Below are 20,711 nucleotides of genomic sequence, written 5' to 3'. Positions count from 1 at the left end.
ACCCCCTACTGGGGATGTGCCTGCAACCAAGGTACATGCCCTTGACTGGAATCAAACCTGGGACCCTTCAGTCCGCAGGCCGACGCTCTATCCAGTGAGCCAAACCAGCTAGAGCACAAACTAGTTTCTTAAGGGGACCAAGTTGTCAAAACAACAGTGAATGAAAATGGAGTCCATATTTTTCTTTATTAATTAGTCCTGCTATTTTCTGATGTAGCTGATTTAAGTTAATAACAGCAGAATAATAATAGTAATAAAAGTTCACTTTGGGCTTATAAACTTAGTAAGTAGAGCCTAGTGCATTAAAGTCCTTTAAGTTTTATCTTTTCAAAGATTCTTTCTGTACTATTCTTTTTTTTTTTTTTTTTTTTTTTTAAATATATTTTATTGATTTTTTACAGAGAGGAAGGGAGAGAGATAGAGAGTCAGAAACATCGATGGGAGAGAAACATCGATCAGCTGCCTCCTGCACATCTCCTACTGGGGATGTGCCCGCAACCCAGGTACATGCCCTTGACCGGAATCGAACCTGGGACCCCTCAGTCCGCAGGCCGACGCTCTATCCACTGAGCCAAACCGGTTTCGGCCTTTCTGTACTATTCTGAAAAGTTCAAAGAATAAAGATCACGTAGTATCTATTATCCATAGTAACCATACTCAACATTTCTGTGAGTATCCTTCCAAAGATTTAGTCCCTTACATAAAATAAACTTTTTAATTTGGTGGAATGGTTAAGAGCATGTTGCTTTGGTGTCTGAAGACCTGGATTTGAATCCTCGTTCTCTTATTTAATGCCTGTTTGGCTCTAACCAAATAACTTTTATGAGGTTTAATTTCCCATGCAGGAAAAATGAGAATCAATGGATCTATGTGAGGGGTGCATTGAAGGTATACTTCCTATAAGGAGTTTGTGCTGTGCAAGATACTGACTACGAGTTCAGTAAGGGTTTGTCCCAGTGCTCCTTTCTGAGGCAGACTTTACTAGTGCACTAGATTGCTCACTGAAGGACAGGATTGCTGCACATCTCTCTCTTCTTCATTATCAGTTTTACCCCTCTTTTCTTGTAAGCCTTTTTGTTTGTTTGTTTAAATTTTTAAAAATAAATAAAGAGATGGGAGTTTAAAGCAGATAGCTTTGTGTGTTTTGATGAAGCTGTCTCATGGTTTTATTTTAAGTGGATCGAATTGGTTGTAGTGATTCTGGCCCATTATTTTTTGGATAATAAAGTCAGAACTATAAACTAGGGTCTTTCATTCTTGACACTATTGACATTTTGGGCTGGATAATTCTTTGTGGTAGGGACTATTCTGTGCAATATAGGATGCTGAGCAGCACACCTGTTCTCTGCTCACTAGTTGCCAGTTGCGTACTTCAGTTTTGACAGTTCAGTTGGGACGCATTGCCACATGTCCCTTTGGGGAGCAAAATTGACACCTATTGAGAACCACAGACTATAAACAGTGGCTCACCTATAGCAGTTACAAAGGGATAATTATTTACCTGGTTTTCTGAGTCTTATAAAGTACTATCCTATTACTTAGCCCGTCTAGTCAATGTTTTTGACCTCTGGAGATGACAGTATGCAACTGGAATATGCATGAGCCTATGTTAAGAATGTTAGTAATAACATGGTGGTTATTGAGGTTATCTATTTGCATCTCACCTCCCTAGGACCATAATTATGATTATAATATAAGGGTACCATTTATGGTTGCCTACTTTGTACCAGAGACTACCTTGGTGAAGTTTATTTATACCTATATACCTATTTTATAGGAGAAATGCTGTAAGTGCTGCCCAAGTCTAATGCAATTTTAGGTGCCTCTGTCAATTTAATGGACCCATATGAACACTTCATGTGACTCTTACTGGCAAAATTAAATGAGCTCACAAGCCCAGTTTGACCAGAAGAGTCCAATAGTATCCAGGATCTAGGCAGCAAAGGGGTGACTGGGTAAAGGTGAAGGTTTATAGTTACTTGAACACTGGCTGGAAGTGGTCAGTGGATCAGTACTGGCGTGGGGTATAATAAGGCAGAGTGCAGGTTGAGCTTCCTGAACCAGCATTAGCTGTAGAGGGCAGGATTCCCCTCCTGTCAGAACCAGAGTGTACAAACAAATGGAACTGAACCTCAAGTAGAGATCCACACAGAATACAGAATTTGGGTGTTTGTGGGTTGCCTTCCTTGGAGGGCTGTCTTGAAAGAATTAGTTACAGGTTGTTAACTCTTCCTACCCTGTGGTTTAAATTAATCTTTAGAGACCATGACAGGGATCTTTGAGCTGTCCTGCCGCTCTGGGATCATGGAGCATCTATGAGCATATGCAAAATTAATTCTGAGTTTAAAGAAATGTTTACTATATATATTATTCTTTTTGTTTTGTTTTAAAATAAAGAACGTATCCAGTTCAAATCCTGGATTAATTGTTGTTTGATATAAATGTTGAAAAATTGTTGAGGGGAGAATTTATTTAAAGTTTAATCACCATGGCCTGTTGCTCAGTGGTTAGAGCCTTGGCCCAAGGACTGAAGGGCATGTGCCTCGGTTGCAGGTTTAATATCTGGCTCCAGGCAGACTTCTTTCGGGAGGCAACCAGTTGATGTGTCTCTTACATCAATGTTTCTCTCTCTCTTCCTCTCCCCCCTCCCACCTCTTCCAACCATTTCACTCTCTTTAAAAATCACTGGAAAAGATATCTTCAGGTGAGGATTACAAAAAATAATAAAGTTTAATCATTTTGCTTTTATTTTATTACATTTATTGCTCTGTCACTTTTAATTGGTTGCTGGAAATATTTTACTTTTATTATTTTTTTAATATATATTTTATTGATTTTTTACAGAGAGAAAGGGAGAGAGATAGAGAGTTAGAAACATCGATGAGAGAGAAACATCAATCAGCTGCCTCCTGCACACCCCCCACTGGGGATGTGCCCGCAACCCAGGTACATGCCCTTGACCGGAATCGAACCTGGGACCTTTCAGTCCGCAGGCTGACGCTCTATCCACTGAGCCAAACCGGTTTCGGCGAAATATTTTACTTTTAAATCTTAACAAGTTTAAAGTAAGTAATACTAAAATTAGTTTCAAATCTTAACATAATGAGTAAAGACTTGATTAAAATATTTAACATACTTTATTATTGACTTAGTTGATTCATGCTGTACTTGGCTTCCTATTTCTTGTGGCCAGGATGACATCAATAGAATTGTCTGGGACACACCTGAGAAGGTTTAGATAATTATCATGTTAATTGGACTATTATTTCTTAGTGAGCCTTCTCTGTTTAGCACCTGTTTGATATGGATAGCTACTTTTCATTATCCAAGTGGTATTGTTTCTAGGATGACTTTTGGTGATTGATAGTTATAGCCTTGAGTAATTCATACCTCCCTCCCTCTTTTATTACACTGCTTTATGATATTTTAAAAACTTTTAATTAAAATATATATCATAAGTGTTCAGCTTGATGAATTTACACAAACCGAACATGTCTGTATAGCCAGCAAGGGACCAGTACCCAGAAGCCACCCTCATTCTTCCTTCTAATCACTACCTCTTACCCTCCAAGGTAACCACTATCCTAACATAAAGACATAGCTTGTCCTTGCACTTTGTATATATGGGAGGATACAGTGTTTATTCTTTTGCATCTAGCTTCTTTCATTCAACCTTTTTAGTGAGATTCATCCTTATTTTTGTGCTTTATTCTAGATTATTCATTTTCATTGTTGTGAATATGTCACAGTTTATCTTTTCACAGTTGATGGATATTTGATCATTTCTAGTTTTAGCTATTATGAATAGAATTACTATGAACATATAAATGCATTTATTTTGGGTGTATATCTAATACATGAATTGTTAGGTCATATTGTTAGTTTTATATATAATTTATATAAGTATGTACTGCCAGTTTTTGAATAATGTTTGTGTTAATTTGCATTCCCACCAGCAATGTATGAGAGTTTGGGTTGCCCCAAAACTTCTCTATCACCTGCTGTTTTCCAACTTTTTCATTTTAGCATTCTGGTAGGAATGTAGTGGTATCTCAGTTAAACTCCTGTGGCAAAAATAAGCTGTGAATTTGGGGCATCTTGGGGCTTTAGTCTGTCACACTGTTACTGGAAAGGGGTCTGCCTAGGGCTGCCAGGTAGCGTGTAGGTTCCTGACTTCATGAAGGAAAAATTTCACGAGTCCAGGTGACTATGAGGGAATGTTTATTAAAGCTGGGGACAGTAAAACAAGAAAGAAAGGGCTTAGTATAAAGCAACAGGGAAGCCTAGGCTGGGCTGCCCTAGCTCTCTGGGAAGTCAGAGGAAAGGGGGCCTTGGGGACATATTCAGAGGACTAGTCTGTGAAGAGCTGCTGGTGCTCCCCAGGTTGCAAGTCTCTTGGAGTCCCTTAGAGCAAGCATGTCAAACTCGCGGCCCGCAGGCCACATGTGGCCCACAACGAATATTTTTGCGGCCCAGCCAATATAATGGTGTGTAAGAAATGTTTTAATAAAAATTTTGTAACTTAATTTTTACAATATCCTGTTATACATAATTATTAATAACGAACTACAACGTTCGCTAATGACTGATTACTATAATGGTGTTGCATTCATTTCCCTTACATGCAGGCGCACCATTTCTCTCCACTAATACTAGCAGCGAATATTTTAGCAGCCGGTTGCCACATCATTATTCTTGTACTGACTTGTTTGGTGTGCACAATAGGAATTATTTTGCTTACAGAGAACAAGAAAAATAGGTTTATTTGTGTTACGCTTATTAATTTGTGCAGTTATTCAGTGTTTGGTAAGTTAATGTTCAAGAAAAGATTAATTTTTATTAAAATGTATTATTTTATGTTAACGATTACTCATTTATTTCAACCCTTGGTATTCAGCATATCTCTATTGAAATAAACATACGTTTCTATGAAAATTGAAGCTTTTGTGTTTTTTGCGGCCCACATAAACTTAGACCTTGTTTATTTGGCCCATGTTAGCCTTCGAGTTTGACATTCTTGCCTTAGAGTGTAGGAGATGCACGCGTATGGGGGGCAAGTGGGAGAAGAAGAGGAGAAATGAAATGGCTGGGGCTGTTCCTCAGTAGAAGAGTGCCAGGGTTCTTTCCCTGCATCTAGAAGGGTTCAGGAATCTGGAGAAGGGCTGCAAGTAAATTAATAAAGAAACTAAACATAAAATATAAATTTGGAAGGCATTTTGGGGAGCCAGAGGGGACCTAGCTTCAGTAACCAAGTTTTCTCTGAATCTCTGGACCCAGGGCTCTTTATTCACACATTTTGCCCTATAGCAAAACAGATATACATATCAAAGGTAAGTTTGGTAAACAGTAGGCATTGTCAGGTTGGGGGAACTGCTCTCCACAGGCAATAATATATGCAGATTTTCAGGTTTGGGGAAATGCTTTCAGCTATTCCAGCAGCAGGTAATATGATTCAGCCCTGCTGAATATAGAAGCCCAACAACCTTATGAGGACTTCTTGCATTTTATTATGCCCTGTTGGAATTCCAGCAGGAGAGCACTGTCTTGAGGCTTTATCTCTTTCTCACACGCAGGAATCTTAGGGGAGGGTTTCAACAGAATATTCATGTTTCCTAGGTGTGCTCCCACAGAGTCCTGGTCTTCACTAATTGGTCAGGGTCATCAGTCCACCTGGCTTTGCTGCTTTTCTGGTCTGGAGCTTAAATATCTGAGGCCTAGATGTAATTTCTAGGGAGGTAACTTTCTGTATCTGCTGTAAATTGCTCTGTCAGTTTTTCAGCTTTCTGCTCAGTTTCTCTGTTTCATTTGTTCTGGCCTATCTCAACACCTTGTGCCTACTTAAGCTTCGCTTGTTTCTCTTCCCCTGAGTAGAGTTCTTTTGCTTGGTCCAAACATGATCTCCAAGCCACACCCAAAATTGCCCAATACCTCCAGAGAAGAAAACAGGTGGTGATCATCAGCTCACTTCCCGGCTCACCCCTTTCTGGAATTCCAGTCCCTCTGATCCTTATTGCTTGTACAACTCTCCAATATCTTTAAAAATGTGATTTTTGTAATTTATTGTGGCTTTTGTAGTTACTGAACCTGAATCAGGTTGGCATAACCTATTATATCCTACTCAGAAATGGAAGTTGTCAGTAGAGTGTTGTGATTTTTTTACATACACAGTCATGCCAGCCATGAATTATGTTAGTCCACCTCCCCTTCCTGTCACATCTACATGTGTTTTCTTTTTCTTGCATTATTGAACTGGCCAGTACAGTGTTGACTAGAAGAGATTGTAGTAGCATCCTTTTTGTGGGGATGAAGGAATATTCTCCCTTTTATTTTTAGTTTGCTGACTTTTTGTTTTTCAAGACATGAATGATTATTGAATTTAGTTAAGTACTTTTTCTGCATCTACCAAGATGATTACTGTTAGGTCTGATCAAATAATTGAATTGATACCCCCTCCTCTGGGAACTGACCTTTAAGCCACTTCACAATGGACATTCCACTTGCTTAGACGGCATTCCACTTGCTAAGACCATTATCTCTCCCCTCCGGAGTTTCCCAGAATCTGGACCTGCACAGAGAATTCTCCGCCCAGAAAAAGCCCGCCTAGAGTCCTTTTAAAAACCTCTGACTCCCAGTCTTTGGGGCTCAGCCCATCTGGTATTCAGATGGTCTAATACATTTATAATTCTTCACCCCTTTTGGCCTCGGGTGTTCCTCCTTTGGCGACCCTAACAGTTACATGTTTTTCTTTTTTTTTTTCTGTTCCTATGGCTTAATGGATGCATCTAAAAAATAAATTACCCATAACCCTACTATATCTACTGTAGCAATTATTTTTATATTCCCTTTTATGCATGTGACGATTCTATACTCTCTTCTCTCTTTAAACCTACTATACATTTAATCCTGCTATGCATTTTTCTTTTTCTTATTAGCGAAGTATAGTGAGAAGATATGGTTCTCAGCCCAGGGACTCCTTTGGCAGATTAGAAGCATTCTTCCAGCCTCCTTCCACTACTTATCTCTGTTTTACATGGGAAGTAGAAGAGGAAAACAGAAAACATTTCTTGCATCATTTATTTTGACCTATTTAAAATTTATTTCCTTGTCTTTGTTATTTGGGATTGTTAGGGAGGAGAATGGGGTCAGGGAAGGGCTGTGGGGGTGGTACTGGGAACTGAGAAAGGAAGCCATTTATGATTTCCTTAAGTACCACCTTCTGCTCCTCCCCTTCCTATGCTCCTCTGTCGCTATAGGTCCCTCCAGCTTTGCCACAAATGAAGCATGTGAATGTCCTTGGGCAAATCACTTAATTATTGAGCTTTCGTTTCCTCATCTGGGGTTAAGGAGAATGAAAAGATTAAATTAGCAGTTTATAAAGCATGTGACACTTTTAAGATGGAGTGATTGTTAGGATTAGTACAGTGGCATCTTTCTTACATTTCCTAACAGCCTGAAGCCTATCTGTGAGCAAGGATACTTGTGAAACACCCTAGGTTACCACATACAGCTATAAGAAACCTTCGATAGCCCGGCCACTGTGGCTCTGTTAGAGCGCCGACCTGAAACCAAAATGTGGGGTTTTAGTCTGAAGAAAGGCTTCACAGACAAAAACGGGTCAATGGAGGAAAAGGTTATTGAGAGAAGCCAGTCCTGGAAAAAGTGCAGCTGGGGTACTGGGAGCAGGCCAATGTCCAGAGCTTCCTTTCCATGTTACAGTCGGGTGTTAAAGTCTGTTAGTCCATGTGTAGAGTCCTACATGGCCATCAGCCACTTGGGTGCAGGGGAGCATGTCTCCTGCCATCAACCCAAGAATAGAGAGAGGGAGGGAGAGAGATCTTTCAAAGAATTTTGCCTTAATAACAATCTTGGGATTCGTTATACACCTTATTGTCTTGGGATTGGTTATCTGCAAGCTGCCCATCTTAGCAACATTCAGACATTTTAAAGGTCATGTCTCACTTGCTAACCCTTCCCTGCCCTGTTGGGTGCCTTAGTAATTCTGCCTAGCTGGGTTCTCGGTTCTAGTCCCCGTCGCCCCCCCCCCCCCCCCCCCCGCATGGTCCTGACTACCCAGCTTTCTTCTGTCTCCTCAGACCTATGAACCAGGAGGTCACAGTTCCATCTCTGGTCAGGGCACATGCCCAGGTTGTGGGCTCCATCCCCAGTGGGGGTCATGCAGGAGGCAGCCGGTCAATGATTCTCTCTCATCATTGATGTTTCTATCTCTCCCTCTTCCTTCCTCTCTGAAATCATATTTAGGCATGTGTGGGAGTCAAACCAATCAATGTGTCTCTCTCACATTTCACTCCCCCCCCGTTTCTCTCTCCTCCTTTCTTCCTTCCTCCCTCCCTCCCTTCCACTCTCTCTAAAAAAGAAGCCTAAAACTTTATGATTTATAGGACAAACTTGTAATAATTGAACATCGGCTCTTATTCTGCAAATGACCTTCTTCCCCTCTGAAGCCCCAAGGCACATTGTACCTCATCCCTAGCATGGAGTATCATACATACCATTTTTACCTTTCTGTCTGTGAACCACTTATGTATGTGGGATCACTGACTCTCATATGTGGGGTTCCCATACATACATACATACATATGTAACTAAATTTAGTTAATTTCTCTTGTTACTCTGTCTCATGTTGACTTAATTAGTAGACCACCCAAAGGAACCTAGAAGGGTAGAGTAAAATATCTTCCTCCCCCACATAAGCTTGTCATTTTTAGAATAAATAGCCATCCTATATAATAAAAGGATAATATGCAAATGGACCGAACGGTGGAACAGCCGGTCACTATGATGCACACTGACCACCATGGGGCAGACGCTCAACGCAGGAGCTGCCCCTGGCGGTCATTGCCCTCAGCCAGAAGCCGGCCTCACGGCTGGTCAGACATCCCCCGAGGGCTCCCAGGCAGGGCCGAGGACCCCCCTGCCCCCAATGCATGAATCTCGTGCACTGGGCCTCTAGTCCTATATAATAAAAGGCTATTATGCAAATTGTCCCCTTGGGAGTTCGACCGACTGGGAGTTCAACTGCTTGCTATGATGTGCGCTGACTATCAGGGGGCGACGCGGAACGAAGGAAGGCCCCAGCCAGCAGTCGGGAAGGAAGGCCCCAATCAGCCCTGATTGCCAGTCAGGCCTAGGGACCCTACCCGTGCATGAATTTCGTGCAGCAGGCCTCTGGTTGTATATATGCACCAAAACTAGAACAAAATTTGCAAAAGCACATATCTCTAAAATGATACTGTTATAGGATTCCTTACTCATTTAAGAGTTTGTCGCCAAAGCCAGTTTGGCTCAGTGGATAGAGCGTCGGCCTGAGGACTGAAGGGTCTCGGGTTCAATTCTGGTCAAGGGCATGTACCTGGGTTGCGGGCACATCCCCAGGAGGAGATGTGCAGGAGGCGGCTGATCGATGTTTGTCTCTCATCGATGTTTCTGACTCTCTATCTCTCTCCCTTCCTCTCTGTAAAAAAATCAATAAAATATATAAAAAAAAGAGTTTGTTTTTTCTTTGTAAACACCTTTCCAGAAGGTGCATAGAGTTAGAACACCTGACATTTTGTCTGAAACAAAGACAAAGCATTCATCATGAGAAAATATAATTTAATTGACAGGATTTTAGTTTATACCCACCTTTATAATCTAGCTTGTGTATGAGGTAAGGGGTACTGATCTCTGTAACTGAAGATGATTCCCTGAGACGTTATTTTTTTAGGTCAAGTGATGTAAACAGTATTTGGGAATATGTAGTCTTATAGTGAGGCATTCTAGTACTACCACTACCTTCATATTCTTACTTACCTCTGCTTTCTGTGGGGAAGAAATGTTTATGGTATGCTGATTTCAGGCATTTTCTCCTGGGATGCCTCCTCCTCGTTCAGGAGTGTCATAGGGTAAGCTCAGCTTCCGCCTGTGGTTTGCAGTGGGTGGATGGATTCCACAGAAGGGAGGTTTTGATACATAATTGACTATTAGCATGATTAGTCACCTGTTTGGGTTTATAGGTCATTCATTTAGAAATTAGAAATGGATCAGATTGAACAAAGGCAACATAAAGTTTCTCAATCTGTTCAATGTACTGTGCAATACTTAAAGCGGTATGAGAAAAAGGATTGTAAGAGGTCATCTGAATAAAAGATTATTTGCAGAAAAAATTTCTTTTGATATGAGAATTTGGAAATGACTTATTTGTCAATTTCTTTTTGCAAACGTGCAATTTAGGCCTTTATCTGTCCAGATCTCTCAGTGGAAGTTCTAGTTGTAGTTCTATTAACACCAAGCTCTTGTATTTCCTCTTTATGCCTCATGTTTTTTTTCTCAGCACCAGTCCTTTTCTCTGGTAACTCCCTCTTTTTCGGCATGCTTCTATTCACCTGCTCTCTTTCCTCTCTCCTCTCCTAGAAAGTTAGGTGTCCCCCCTCCATTACTCCCATAGTGCCCTGGACAACTGTGCCACACAGTTAAAAGTTGACTTGTTTTCATGTCTGTCACTAGAGTGGGTTTCTTCAGAGCCAAGGCTCTGGCATACTCATCTTTGTAGCCAGCATGCATGGTGTAGTGTCTGGATCTTCATAGGCCTCCTTAAATGTTTATTTGGATTTTGAGGTGCTGGAGTGGGCACAGTTAATAACTGAGTTCTGGCTGTAATTTTAGCTATATGATCTTGGACAAGTGATTTCAGGTTCCTTAGTTTTCTTATAGTAAGATAGGGGACTGGCCCATTTGGGGATCTTGTTAAAATACAGATTCTGGCTTAGCAGGTCTCTGGTGGTTTCTGATATTTTATATATTTAACAAGCTCTTAGGAAGAGTCCCGGTAGTCCATGAACTGCAAAGAATTAGGTAACATCTAGTAGCTCTTCCAGCTTTTAAATTCTAACCTTCTGTGTTGTAATTTCTAAACAAAATTACAAAATATGCTGTAATTACTAAATATCTCTCCAAGTTCATGAGAATGCTTATCACTGACAATTCTGTGCCTTTGATGAAGTTTCCAATGTGTGATAAAGTCCCTGAAATTGAAAGTAATTCTAAGATTTTGACTTTGACAAGTTAAAAATATCAAATAAATGTCTGGGAAAACATTTGATTTAGCACTAGCTTGGCATCTAAAAGTTAGAATACTTGCTTGTTCCCTCTTTGTTGGGTGCACATTGGAGAACATTTGTAATAAATAAAATTATTTTTGAAGGCTGTATGCTAATGAGCTGAGATGGATAGACATGTGATCTCATGAGTATAAATACAGAGACAGGCAAGCTGTTGATGAATTCATCATCATCAGAGGAGTTCCAGATCATTTCCTCCAGTTCTCCAGAAGGTGAGAATCAAATTGTTGTAGGATGTGTTGATAGACATGCTTTAGGTAAAGCCAGCCTGTGCTATTGAATATGGGTTGCTGGGAAGGATCTTGTTTGAAAATGCTGCTATTAACCCTTTTGGCTTTTGCTTCAAGAAGTCATATTTGATTCAGGAGCATTGTTAGCTTGGAAATTTATAGTTGTCCTTGATCTCGTATACAGATGTCTAAAAGTAGTTGGACTAATTTTTATGTTTGACTTATAGAATAAATCTATCTCTTTATTCTTAGCCATACCACGGATTATTAACCAATCATAGCTTCAGTGCCCAAATGAGTTATCTAATGCCTCTGATTATATTTTTTCCTTTAAGATAATGAAAATCTGAATAAGAGAAATTGAACCCCGAAATAAGTACAGAATATAGCCTATAGTTAAGGGTGGTTATCTTAATTACAATGAATTTTTCACCTCCCATAGAATAAGACAGTTTGTCCTCCCTAAGTGATCTGTATTTGATCTCACTACAGTTGTGGATTGAGTAGAAGTTTCAGAGCTCTGCTGTCATCAGCATCATCATTATTACATTTTAGTTGCTTGTAATTTTTGGTTCCCCTAAATGAAACTGGCTGGGCAAGGACAGTAGAGAGCTTTGGGTATAAACAATGGCAGTGGAACCAAAATAGCCTTTAGTTTTTGCTCCCACTTAGAGGAATTCATCACTAAAATCCCAGCCCCCTCCCTTCCTCTAGCAGAGCTTTGCAGGGAGGAGCCTAGGCATCTCTGGTGCACGCTGAGCTTCAATGTTTTCCTTTAATGCTGCCCTTGTGGCTGTGGAGTCTTAATGGAGGCTGCCTTGTGGCTTATCTAATCTTAATGTTGCTGCTAGGTTGGAACTCATTTTTCAAAATAGTAATTTATATTGAACTCAAGGTTTTCAAAACCAGCTATTAACTGAAGGCATTTGCTGTAGTCCAGATTGCCCCTGGGGAAATACCTTAACCAGGTTTATTATTGCGCCTGTCTTTGGAGGCCTAGATAGACCATTTTCTGTTACGCTGAGATTTTTTTAAACCACTAAATACCATTTTTTAGGACTTTGAACTCGGATTTTTATCTGCCTTTGACATTGATCTTAAAGTGGTTTGTGGCTAATGAAGTAGAAAGAAGTTGTTAATAAAAACTTTTCACTTCCAAATTGCATTTGAATTTTCCAACAGTGGCCTTATATCCCTAAAATGTTAGTATTATATTTTGTTTTTCAAGAAATTTTTACTGCCATAGCTGGTTTGGCTCAGTGGATAGAGCAGGGGTGGGCAAACTTTTTGACTCGAGGGCCACAATGGGTTCTTAAACTGGACCGGAGGGCCGGAACAAAAGCATGGATGGAGTGTTTGTGTGAACTAATATAAATTCAAAGTAAACATCATTACATAAAAGAGTACGGTCTTTTTTTTTTTTTTTTTTTTTTTTTTAGTTTTATTCATTTCAAACGGCCCGCCGGCCGTAGTTTGCCCACGGCTGGGATAGAGCATTGACCTGCGGACTGAAGGGTCTGGGTTCAATTCCAGTCAAGGGCACATGCCCAGGTTGTGGGCTCGATCCCCAGTAGGGGGTGTGCAGGAGTTAGTGGATCAGTGATTCTCTCTCACCGTTGATGTTTCTCTCTCTCCCTCTCCCTTCCTCTCTGAATCAATCAATCAGCCAATCAATCAACAAATAAATAAAATAAAAAAATAATATGTCCTTTATTTAAAAAAAAAAATTTTACTATAAATAGGGCAAAACTATTAGCAATGTCTCTGTAAAGTACTATGTGGTTTTTAAAAATGGGTATGATACATTTAGTACGACCTATGCTACTGATCTTTAATATTCCAAATATTCTTTTCTAAAGAAGATATCAGGGACAGTCTTAATAGGAGCAAACAAACCTCTTCGGTTGATAATTTCTTACTCAGAAGACTAGTTACAGATTATTTTAGAGAGGAAGCTTTTCTGATAAAAAAGCAAACTGGATTTTTCACTCCGTTAATCTCCAAAGATTTTAACACAAAAAATAAAGTTTTTATCCCATAATATTGTATGTCTATTTGTGTCCCCTCTGATTTGCTCTTAAATCGGGATGTCAGTCTTTAAGGAGCAGTCAAATCCACTTCTTTTGTCTTCCAGGTGAGAAGCAAATGTGGTAGCACAGGGTCATTTTTCCTCTATAGTTTAAGATATGTTTTTGCTTTACTTGATTAGTATATTTACCTACTAATAATAACAGGCTCAGTTTTTGTCTCTTAAGCAGTTTGCAGCATAGACAAGAATAGCATTCACTCTTAGTCTCAAAACATACATACCCCATGCTCTGGAAAATCCCTTTGCTACACTAATAATCCCTGCATAGCAGTCAAGAGCCCCTTTCCATCAGCATAACTCTAGCTTTCTTAGAGAAGAAAAGGACTATCAGAGGAAGAGAAGTAAATCCTTTGTAAGACAATTTAACATCTTTGTTAAGATGACTGGACTTGTTCCTGCTCTGGCATTCACCTTTGCACTGGACTACAAAAATTACTTGGGGTCCTTCCAACCTTGTTTATTTTTATGTCCCTGCTTTTGCTGCCATGACTCATAGGACAGCCCAGATCACTTATTTTGTATTAGGACTTCACAGGATTTTTCCTCATTGAAGCTTGCTTGTTCCCTATGTTCTGAGCATGTGCATACCAGACTGATGAGTTCTAGATTTGCCCTATCTTTGAATGTCATCAAGTTGAGCAATGTTTTGGATGACCTTATAATAATTCTTACAACTCTCAGCTCACTCTAGCAGATGCCTCTGAAATATGTGGGAAAGCAGTTATTGGTAATTGAAAACTGTATTCTAGGTCAGCACATGGGCCAACTCATGGCCCAACCCATCCTCTCTCAAATCCCCATCCGTGTGCTGTCCTAAATATGGCTCTACAAAAACAATATTAACATTTCTCTGAAAGAATGATGGGAGGAAGGAGTGGAATGATTATACCCTGTAGGTAGGCTATAAAAAGTTTCCTCCAGATGTGTTTTAATCTGATGATGCAATAAATGGTTTTGCTTGATGTTACTCTTTGTTCTTTAAAAAAAGAAAGAGAAAGAAAAAGGCAGCCACAATCTAACAATTAATTTTTTTCTTTTAAGTTTCCACAAAAAGACCTACAGCAAAATGAATAATCCAGCCATCAAGAGACTAGGAAATCACATTATCAAATCTCCTGAAGACAAGCGAGAATACCGGGGGCTGGAGCTGGCCAATGGCATCAAAGTACTTCTCATCAGCGATCCCACCACGGATAAGTCATCAGCAGCACTTGATGTACACATAGGTACAGTTTAAAATTGTGAATTAGGCTTTGACCTGATGTTGACATTTATTAGAACTTTCCATATTTGTGCAAATAAAGACCTAACAGTTGCCAGTTTCATGTACCTTATTTTGTACAGTAGCCCTGTACAGCTATTGATAATCTACAATTGTCTAAGACAAATAATTTTACATTTACCAAGAGCATCTTGTTAGGTTCCCAGCTGAGGTGGCCTAGCAGCAAGGAAATTCATTCCCATCTTGTACTGTAACAGTTCTAATTCTTTCACTTTTGTACACTTCAGGTACACAAGGAAATACATTTCCTAGATTCTTGTGTGCATATTTATTCCACATTTAATGCTGCTTTACTGAGCTTGCTTATCTATATGTACATTTAGTGAGGCATGTTTTCTTTCTGAACAATTTTTGTTTAACTCAGTGACATTTTAGAATTGAGGGGGAAAAGTAATAACCATCATATGTTAAACAAATAATTATTGCTGAGCACAATACAGTGTGCTTTGCAAATATCTAATTTTTATTCACACAACTCCCTTAAGTTAGGTGTGTGTATAGAAAAGTGACTGAGGCAAGATGGATGAAGTATTGTGCTCAAAGTTTCATAGCTAACAGAGCTGCTAACCCCCAAACCAGTGCCCTTAGCACTCTGCTCTATTGTCTCCTGCAAAATAAAAACAACAGTGAATTCAACTCTTTCCCTCTAGTGTGATGTGTGAGGAAACTAATGTCCAGAGAGGTTAAAATCTGCCCAAGGTCACCAACTAATTAATGTCAAAAGATGGGGCTAGAACTAAACAATATTATTTTAGAGCAGCCTATGCTTAGCTTTTTCTGATTGTGTGATTGGAGTTGTCATAACAGAAATTTCAAATCACCTGTGACTTATCTGTACTTGATTTCTTTCAACATAAAAAATGATTTATTATATATATATGTTTTCTCTACTCTTTACAGGTTCATTGTCAGATCCTCCAAATATTGCTGGCTTAAGTCATTTTTGTGAACATATGCTATTTTTGGGAACAAAGAAATATCCTAAAGAAAACGAATACAGCCAGTTTCTCAGTGAGCATGCAGGAAGTTCAAATGCTTTTACTAGTGGAGAGCATACCAATTATTATTTCGATGTTTCCCATGAACACCTAGAAGGTGCCCTAGACAGGTAATGCTGAATACTTCTATACATTATCCAGCTTTGTGCACTTAAGACATTAATACTAGTAATAGTAACAATTATTATTTTTACAGAGATGCCTTCACAGCTTTATAGCTTAACAAGAGGTATTTTAATCAGTATTACCCTCACCCCTGGGTTTTGTAACAAGGAAAAATAATAATGTGATCTCATATATTTACTTTGTGGTAGAAGAAAAATAATGGTCTGACTTTAAACCAGTCTTCAGGCCTACAAAATGCTTTATTGACTTATAAAATTCTCACCTGTCCTTCCCATTCTAACTGGTATTACATATGAAGCAGGTGATAAAGAATAAACTGTAACAGAATATATTTCTGTTCCGGAATGCTAGAACTTAAATACTCTATTTCCTTTAGTTCCTCTATTCTCAAGAATACTTAGCAGATACAGAATGTTTTGACCTGTAGTTTCTACCCTGGGTACTTTCTGTGCAAGTATTTTCTATAGCAAATTCCCTTAGGCCAATTTAATTTCTTGGTCAATTTTCTACACAGCTAACTATTTACAATTTTTTGTTATATTAGTGATTTGATTCACTATTCAAAGTGTAATTTTTTCTTGGCGAATTTTTATAGTTTTCTGTATTATCAAGTGTAATCTGAAGCTTTTTAGTGAATCTGTACTGAGTTTGACTTGCAGTTTTAGTAATTGTCAACTTTATTTGCTTGCTTATCTTAATAATAGTCATTCTATTTTTTAAGCAACCTAATAGTTTGAATTTATTCCTTAGAGCAAAGAATATTAACAGGATACATGGCTAGCTCAAAGTAGCCTGTTTCTTACTTATTTTAGCTTATGTTTCAATCTTTAGGCAGCAGCTTTGAGGTATAATCATATGTATTCCCAGAAGACTAACAATAAGTTCCCTGGGCTCATTTTCTGCTTTACAAATGCTACTGCAGATGTTCATATAATCTCTGTTTGATGGAGGATGTCTGTTACTTGGCTCAGAGTGAGAAAAAACACACACACACACACTTGTATAAGAGCATTTTTTTAAAAAAGTGGCTTATACTGTGTCATAATCATGACCCTTTATGTAGGCCTATCCAGTTACAGTGTGTAACTATTAGGCACTTTTTCCAGCCTGAACATACTGACATAGGTAGAAGAGGTTGCATGTCCAGAAATAGCTCTGTTTCAGTATATCTTTGATTATAGATTATAGGTAGATGGATTTCTCTTTGGATTGGTGTGTGTAAAGTGCTTATAATAGTATTATGTTTATGTACTTAAAATAAATATCAAATAATAACAGCCTCCTTGACAGCTGGACTGTGGGAGGTGCAATTGCTCAGATGTTACAGACTCAGGAGTCTCTTAGGTCCACTGAATAGTAGTTCCATTCAGACAGACCTTCTACTCTCAGTTTCATCTGAATTCTGGATCTTGTTTTTATAAGATGGGGGCTAACGTTTCTTTAGAAGAATTACTGTATGAAATCATGATTGCAACCTGATATAGGAGAGTTAATTTATTAACTAAAGGTATCTTAGTTAAACTTTCATACTACTATTAAAGAATAGTCTCAAGGAAAGTATTTTAGTTACTTTTTGTTAGAGTTACATGCCGTGGTATTTGTGGAATCACTGCTTATTAAAATTTTTACTCACAATTTCATAGAAGCCCATAGTTATGTCTTAATCAAACTACTATGTCATAGGTTTTTCACTCCTTTTTTTTTAATATTTTATTGATTTTTTACAGAGAGGAAGGGAGAGAGATAGAGAGTTAGAAACATCGATGAGAGAGAAACATCGATCAGCCGCCTCCTGCACATCCCCCACCGGGGATGTGCCCGCAACCCAGGTACATGCCCTTGACCGGAATCGAACCTGGGACCCTTCAGTCCGCAGGCCGACGCTCTATCCACTGAGCCAAACCGGTCTCGGCATCACTCCATTTTTTTCACTAATTAAAGTAGATTTGTTTATTTTTCTCCATGAGAAGAAAAATTCAAATAGAGCCTTTTAAAAGTAGGTCACTTAGTTTGTCCTAAAATGTCTGAGTCTTAGTGAAATTGCACCTAAAACTGTAAGTTTAAGGTTTTCTTGCCTAAGAACTATCACCTGCCTTTTCCTTTTTTGGAGAATTAGCCATTTATAACAAAGATTTTCATAGATATGCTAAACTGCAAATCTTAAATAGATTGTTGCTGTCACCATAAGTCTGCCTTGACTTTTTGGTGTTGTGACATTATAATTTATTTATTTATTTTAAAATATATTTTTATTGATTTTCAGAGAGGAAGGGAGAGGGAGAGATGGAAACATCAATGATGAGAGAGAACCACCCTACTGGGGATCGAGCCTGCAACCATGGCATGTGCCCTTGACCAGAATCAGGTCCAGGACCCTTCAGTCCCCAGGCAGATGCTCTATCCACTGAGCCAAACCAGCTAGGGCAACATTGTGATTTATAATAAGAAATATATATTTGGTCTTTTCTGGTCCTGACTCATAAAATTCCTAAAAACCCCTTGCAATTTCCTAAGTGGTCAGAACCATAAAGGTTGTTATGTTAATGAGGATTTGGGGGAAGCCCCTAGGTAACTTGAGGGTGGGAGCCACATGATTAGAGATTTGAAATTTATAGTCTCATCCCTAGACCTCTAGGAGGAGAATGGGGCCGGATATTAAGTTCAATCACTAATGGTCAATAATTTAATCAACAAAGCCTCCCTAAAAATCCAAAAGGACGGAATTTGGAGAACTCCTAGTTTTGACCACATGGAGATTTGGTGAGAGGTGTGTTCAGAGGGCATGGAAACTCCTCACCACTTCCCACATACCTTGCCCTGTGTACCTCTTTTTTCTGACTATTCCTGAATTATATCCTTTTATAATAAACCAGTAAGCTAGAAATTAAATTGTTTCTCTAAGCCTTATGAGCTGCTCTGCTAAATTAATAGAACCTGAGGAGGCAGTTGTGGAATCCTCCCAGCGATTGTTCAGAGGGTCGGTCAGGAGCTTAGGTGACAACCAGACTTGTGATTAGTGTCTGAAGGGGGCAGTCTTGTAGGGGGCAGCATCTGATTTTTAGGTAGCCAGTGTCGTAATTGAGCTGAATTGTGGGATACCCAGCTGGTGTCAGAGAATTGTTTGGTGGTGTGGAAAAAAGACATGGGAATTGGTGTCAGAATTGGAGGTGTTCATCTTTTTATATCTTCACTAACATCTCTCGGGTAGATTGACTTCTGAATTTACATATGTCCAATATTATATTTTTTTTATGTTACTTAGAACATATTTTATATTCCTTTTTTCTTAGTAGCAATGGTAGTTTTTTTCTGATTTTGTAGAATTAATATTTCCTATCTGTTACATTTCAAGCATTTTTTTAAAGGCCACTTTGAAAAAATAACAGCTTTTAAATTATGTTTCACACCCTTAGGTTTGCGCAGTTTTTTCTGTGCCCGTTATTTGATGAGAGTTGCAAAGACAGAGAGGTGAATGCAGTTGATTCAGAACATGAGAAGAATGTGATGAACGATGCTTGGAGACTCTTTCAGTTGGAGAAAGCTACGGGGAATCCCAAACACCCCTTCAGCAAATTTGGGACAGGTTTGTCAACAGCAGCTTTCAAGCATTAATTCTCCTTGACCTCATTTAAACCCATGGCCTCTCTGCATGGTATTGTATTTTACAGTTCAAGACGGAAGATTTCAAAACTCATTTTTACCTACACTGTTTTTTATAAAGTCATAGTCTGGAGCTGAGAAGTAGTTGTTATATCATTGTTACTTACTTTTGTTTCTTGCTCCTGCCCTTAAGTATCAGCCTGGTCCCAGTGTAGGCACCTATATTGTGACTAATGACTTAAGGCCCAAGCTGAGGTATATGGGCTTCATGGAGAAAGTGATAGGTTATTGAGAATAGTGACCAAATATGAAGTGAGTTTGTTGGGTAGCAAGGTGTATAATTGAACTTAGAGATTAGAAACAATAAGAATGAAGTAGTTATATTCCATTTAACAGATGACTAGCATTTTACTTAGTAGTTCCAAAAGAAGAATGTCATACAGGAGTCGGGTTCTTGGCATTGGACTTCATATATAATATTCAGGATGGTATTCTCAAACTTGTGGTAACATTGTCCTGATCAGTTACTTGCCCTTTAGAGAGTTTCTCTGGCCATCGCATTCAAATAGGGGTCTAAATGTTGAAGGAGCAGAGCAGTTAGAATTGTGAATAGATACTAACTAGAATTTCAAAGGGAGAAGATAATGGATCTTTTTATTCTAAAGTCTACTTTCTAATGGGAGCTACAAAATTAATACTTTTCCTCCTACCTTTTAAGTTCTTCTAGCTGGGTTAATAAATTAAAAGACATTAACAGGAGAAAATAAAATTTTAATACATACGCATGGGAAATTCACGTAAGCATAAAAATTTCAAAAACAGTGAGGCAACATTGGGTATATATGACATTTTGGATAAAGGAGAAAGGTAGGGGGAATGGGGTCTTAGATTTAAGAAGTGAGAGTGGGCGATTTACAGATAGTTGAGGGAGAATGGAACACACAGCAGGCAAATTCTTGCTAGGCAACTCAGAAACAATGGGACACAGGATTTCTAGTGAAGAGGCCCCTGCCTGAAGTCCTCTTATTTACCATACTTAATTCAAATGAGGCTAAAATGAATATCCTGAAATTCCCTTTCTGGAGTAGGCCTTTTCATCCAAGCCTCTTAGGCAGATGTTTAGATGGAAAAGGCCAAAGGTTCTTTCTGAGTCTTGTTTCTTAATAAACAGCTTAAAATCAGTATTCCAACAAGCAGCTTCAGGATGGCAAAACTTTGGTCCCTTCACTTCTAAATAGCAGTGCTATTTAAAAGTTTTTTTTATTGATT

At 38.9% G+C, this 20,711-nt stretch overlaps 1 protein-coding gene across 4 annotated transcripts in view; it reads left to right on the top strand.

Annotated features, from left to right (window-relative positions):
* Window positions 1-20,711, top strand: part of IDE (insulin degrading enzyme) — an 82,899-nt gene that overhangs the window by 9,691 nt on the left and 52,497 nt on the right. For 2 of the 4 annotated variants that reach the window (XM_059662851.1, XM_059662850.1), the window contains exons 2-4: window positions 14,478-14,662; window positions 15,619-15,826; window positions 19,256-19,425. In XM_059662851.1, the coding sequence (XP_059518834.1) occupies window positions 14,478-14,662; window positions 15,619-15,826; window positions 19,256-19,425 (563 nt within the window). Of the gene's footprint in view, window positions 1-11,200; window positions 11,330-14,477; window positions 14,663-15,618; window positions 15,827-19,255; window positions 19,426-20,711 lie in introns of those variants that run through there. The other 2 variants (XM_059662852.1, XM_059662853.1) reach the window with 2 other exon arrangements.

This window comes from Myotis daubentonii, chromosome 13 (assembly GCF_963259705.1).
Source record: "Myotis daubentonii chromosome 13, mMyoDau2.1, whole genome shotgun sequence".
Taxonomy (NCBI): Eukaryota; Metazoa; Chordata; class Mammalia; order Chiroptera; family Vespertilionidae; genus Myotis; species Myotis daubentonii.
The sequence above is the reverse complement of the archived record's forward strand: the minus strand, read 5'-3'. Positions and strand labels throughout refer to the sequence as shown.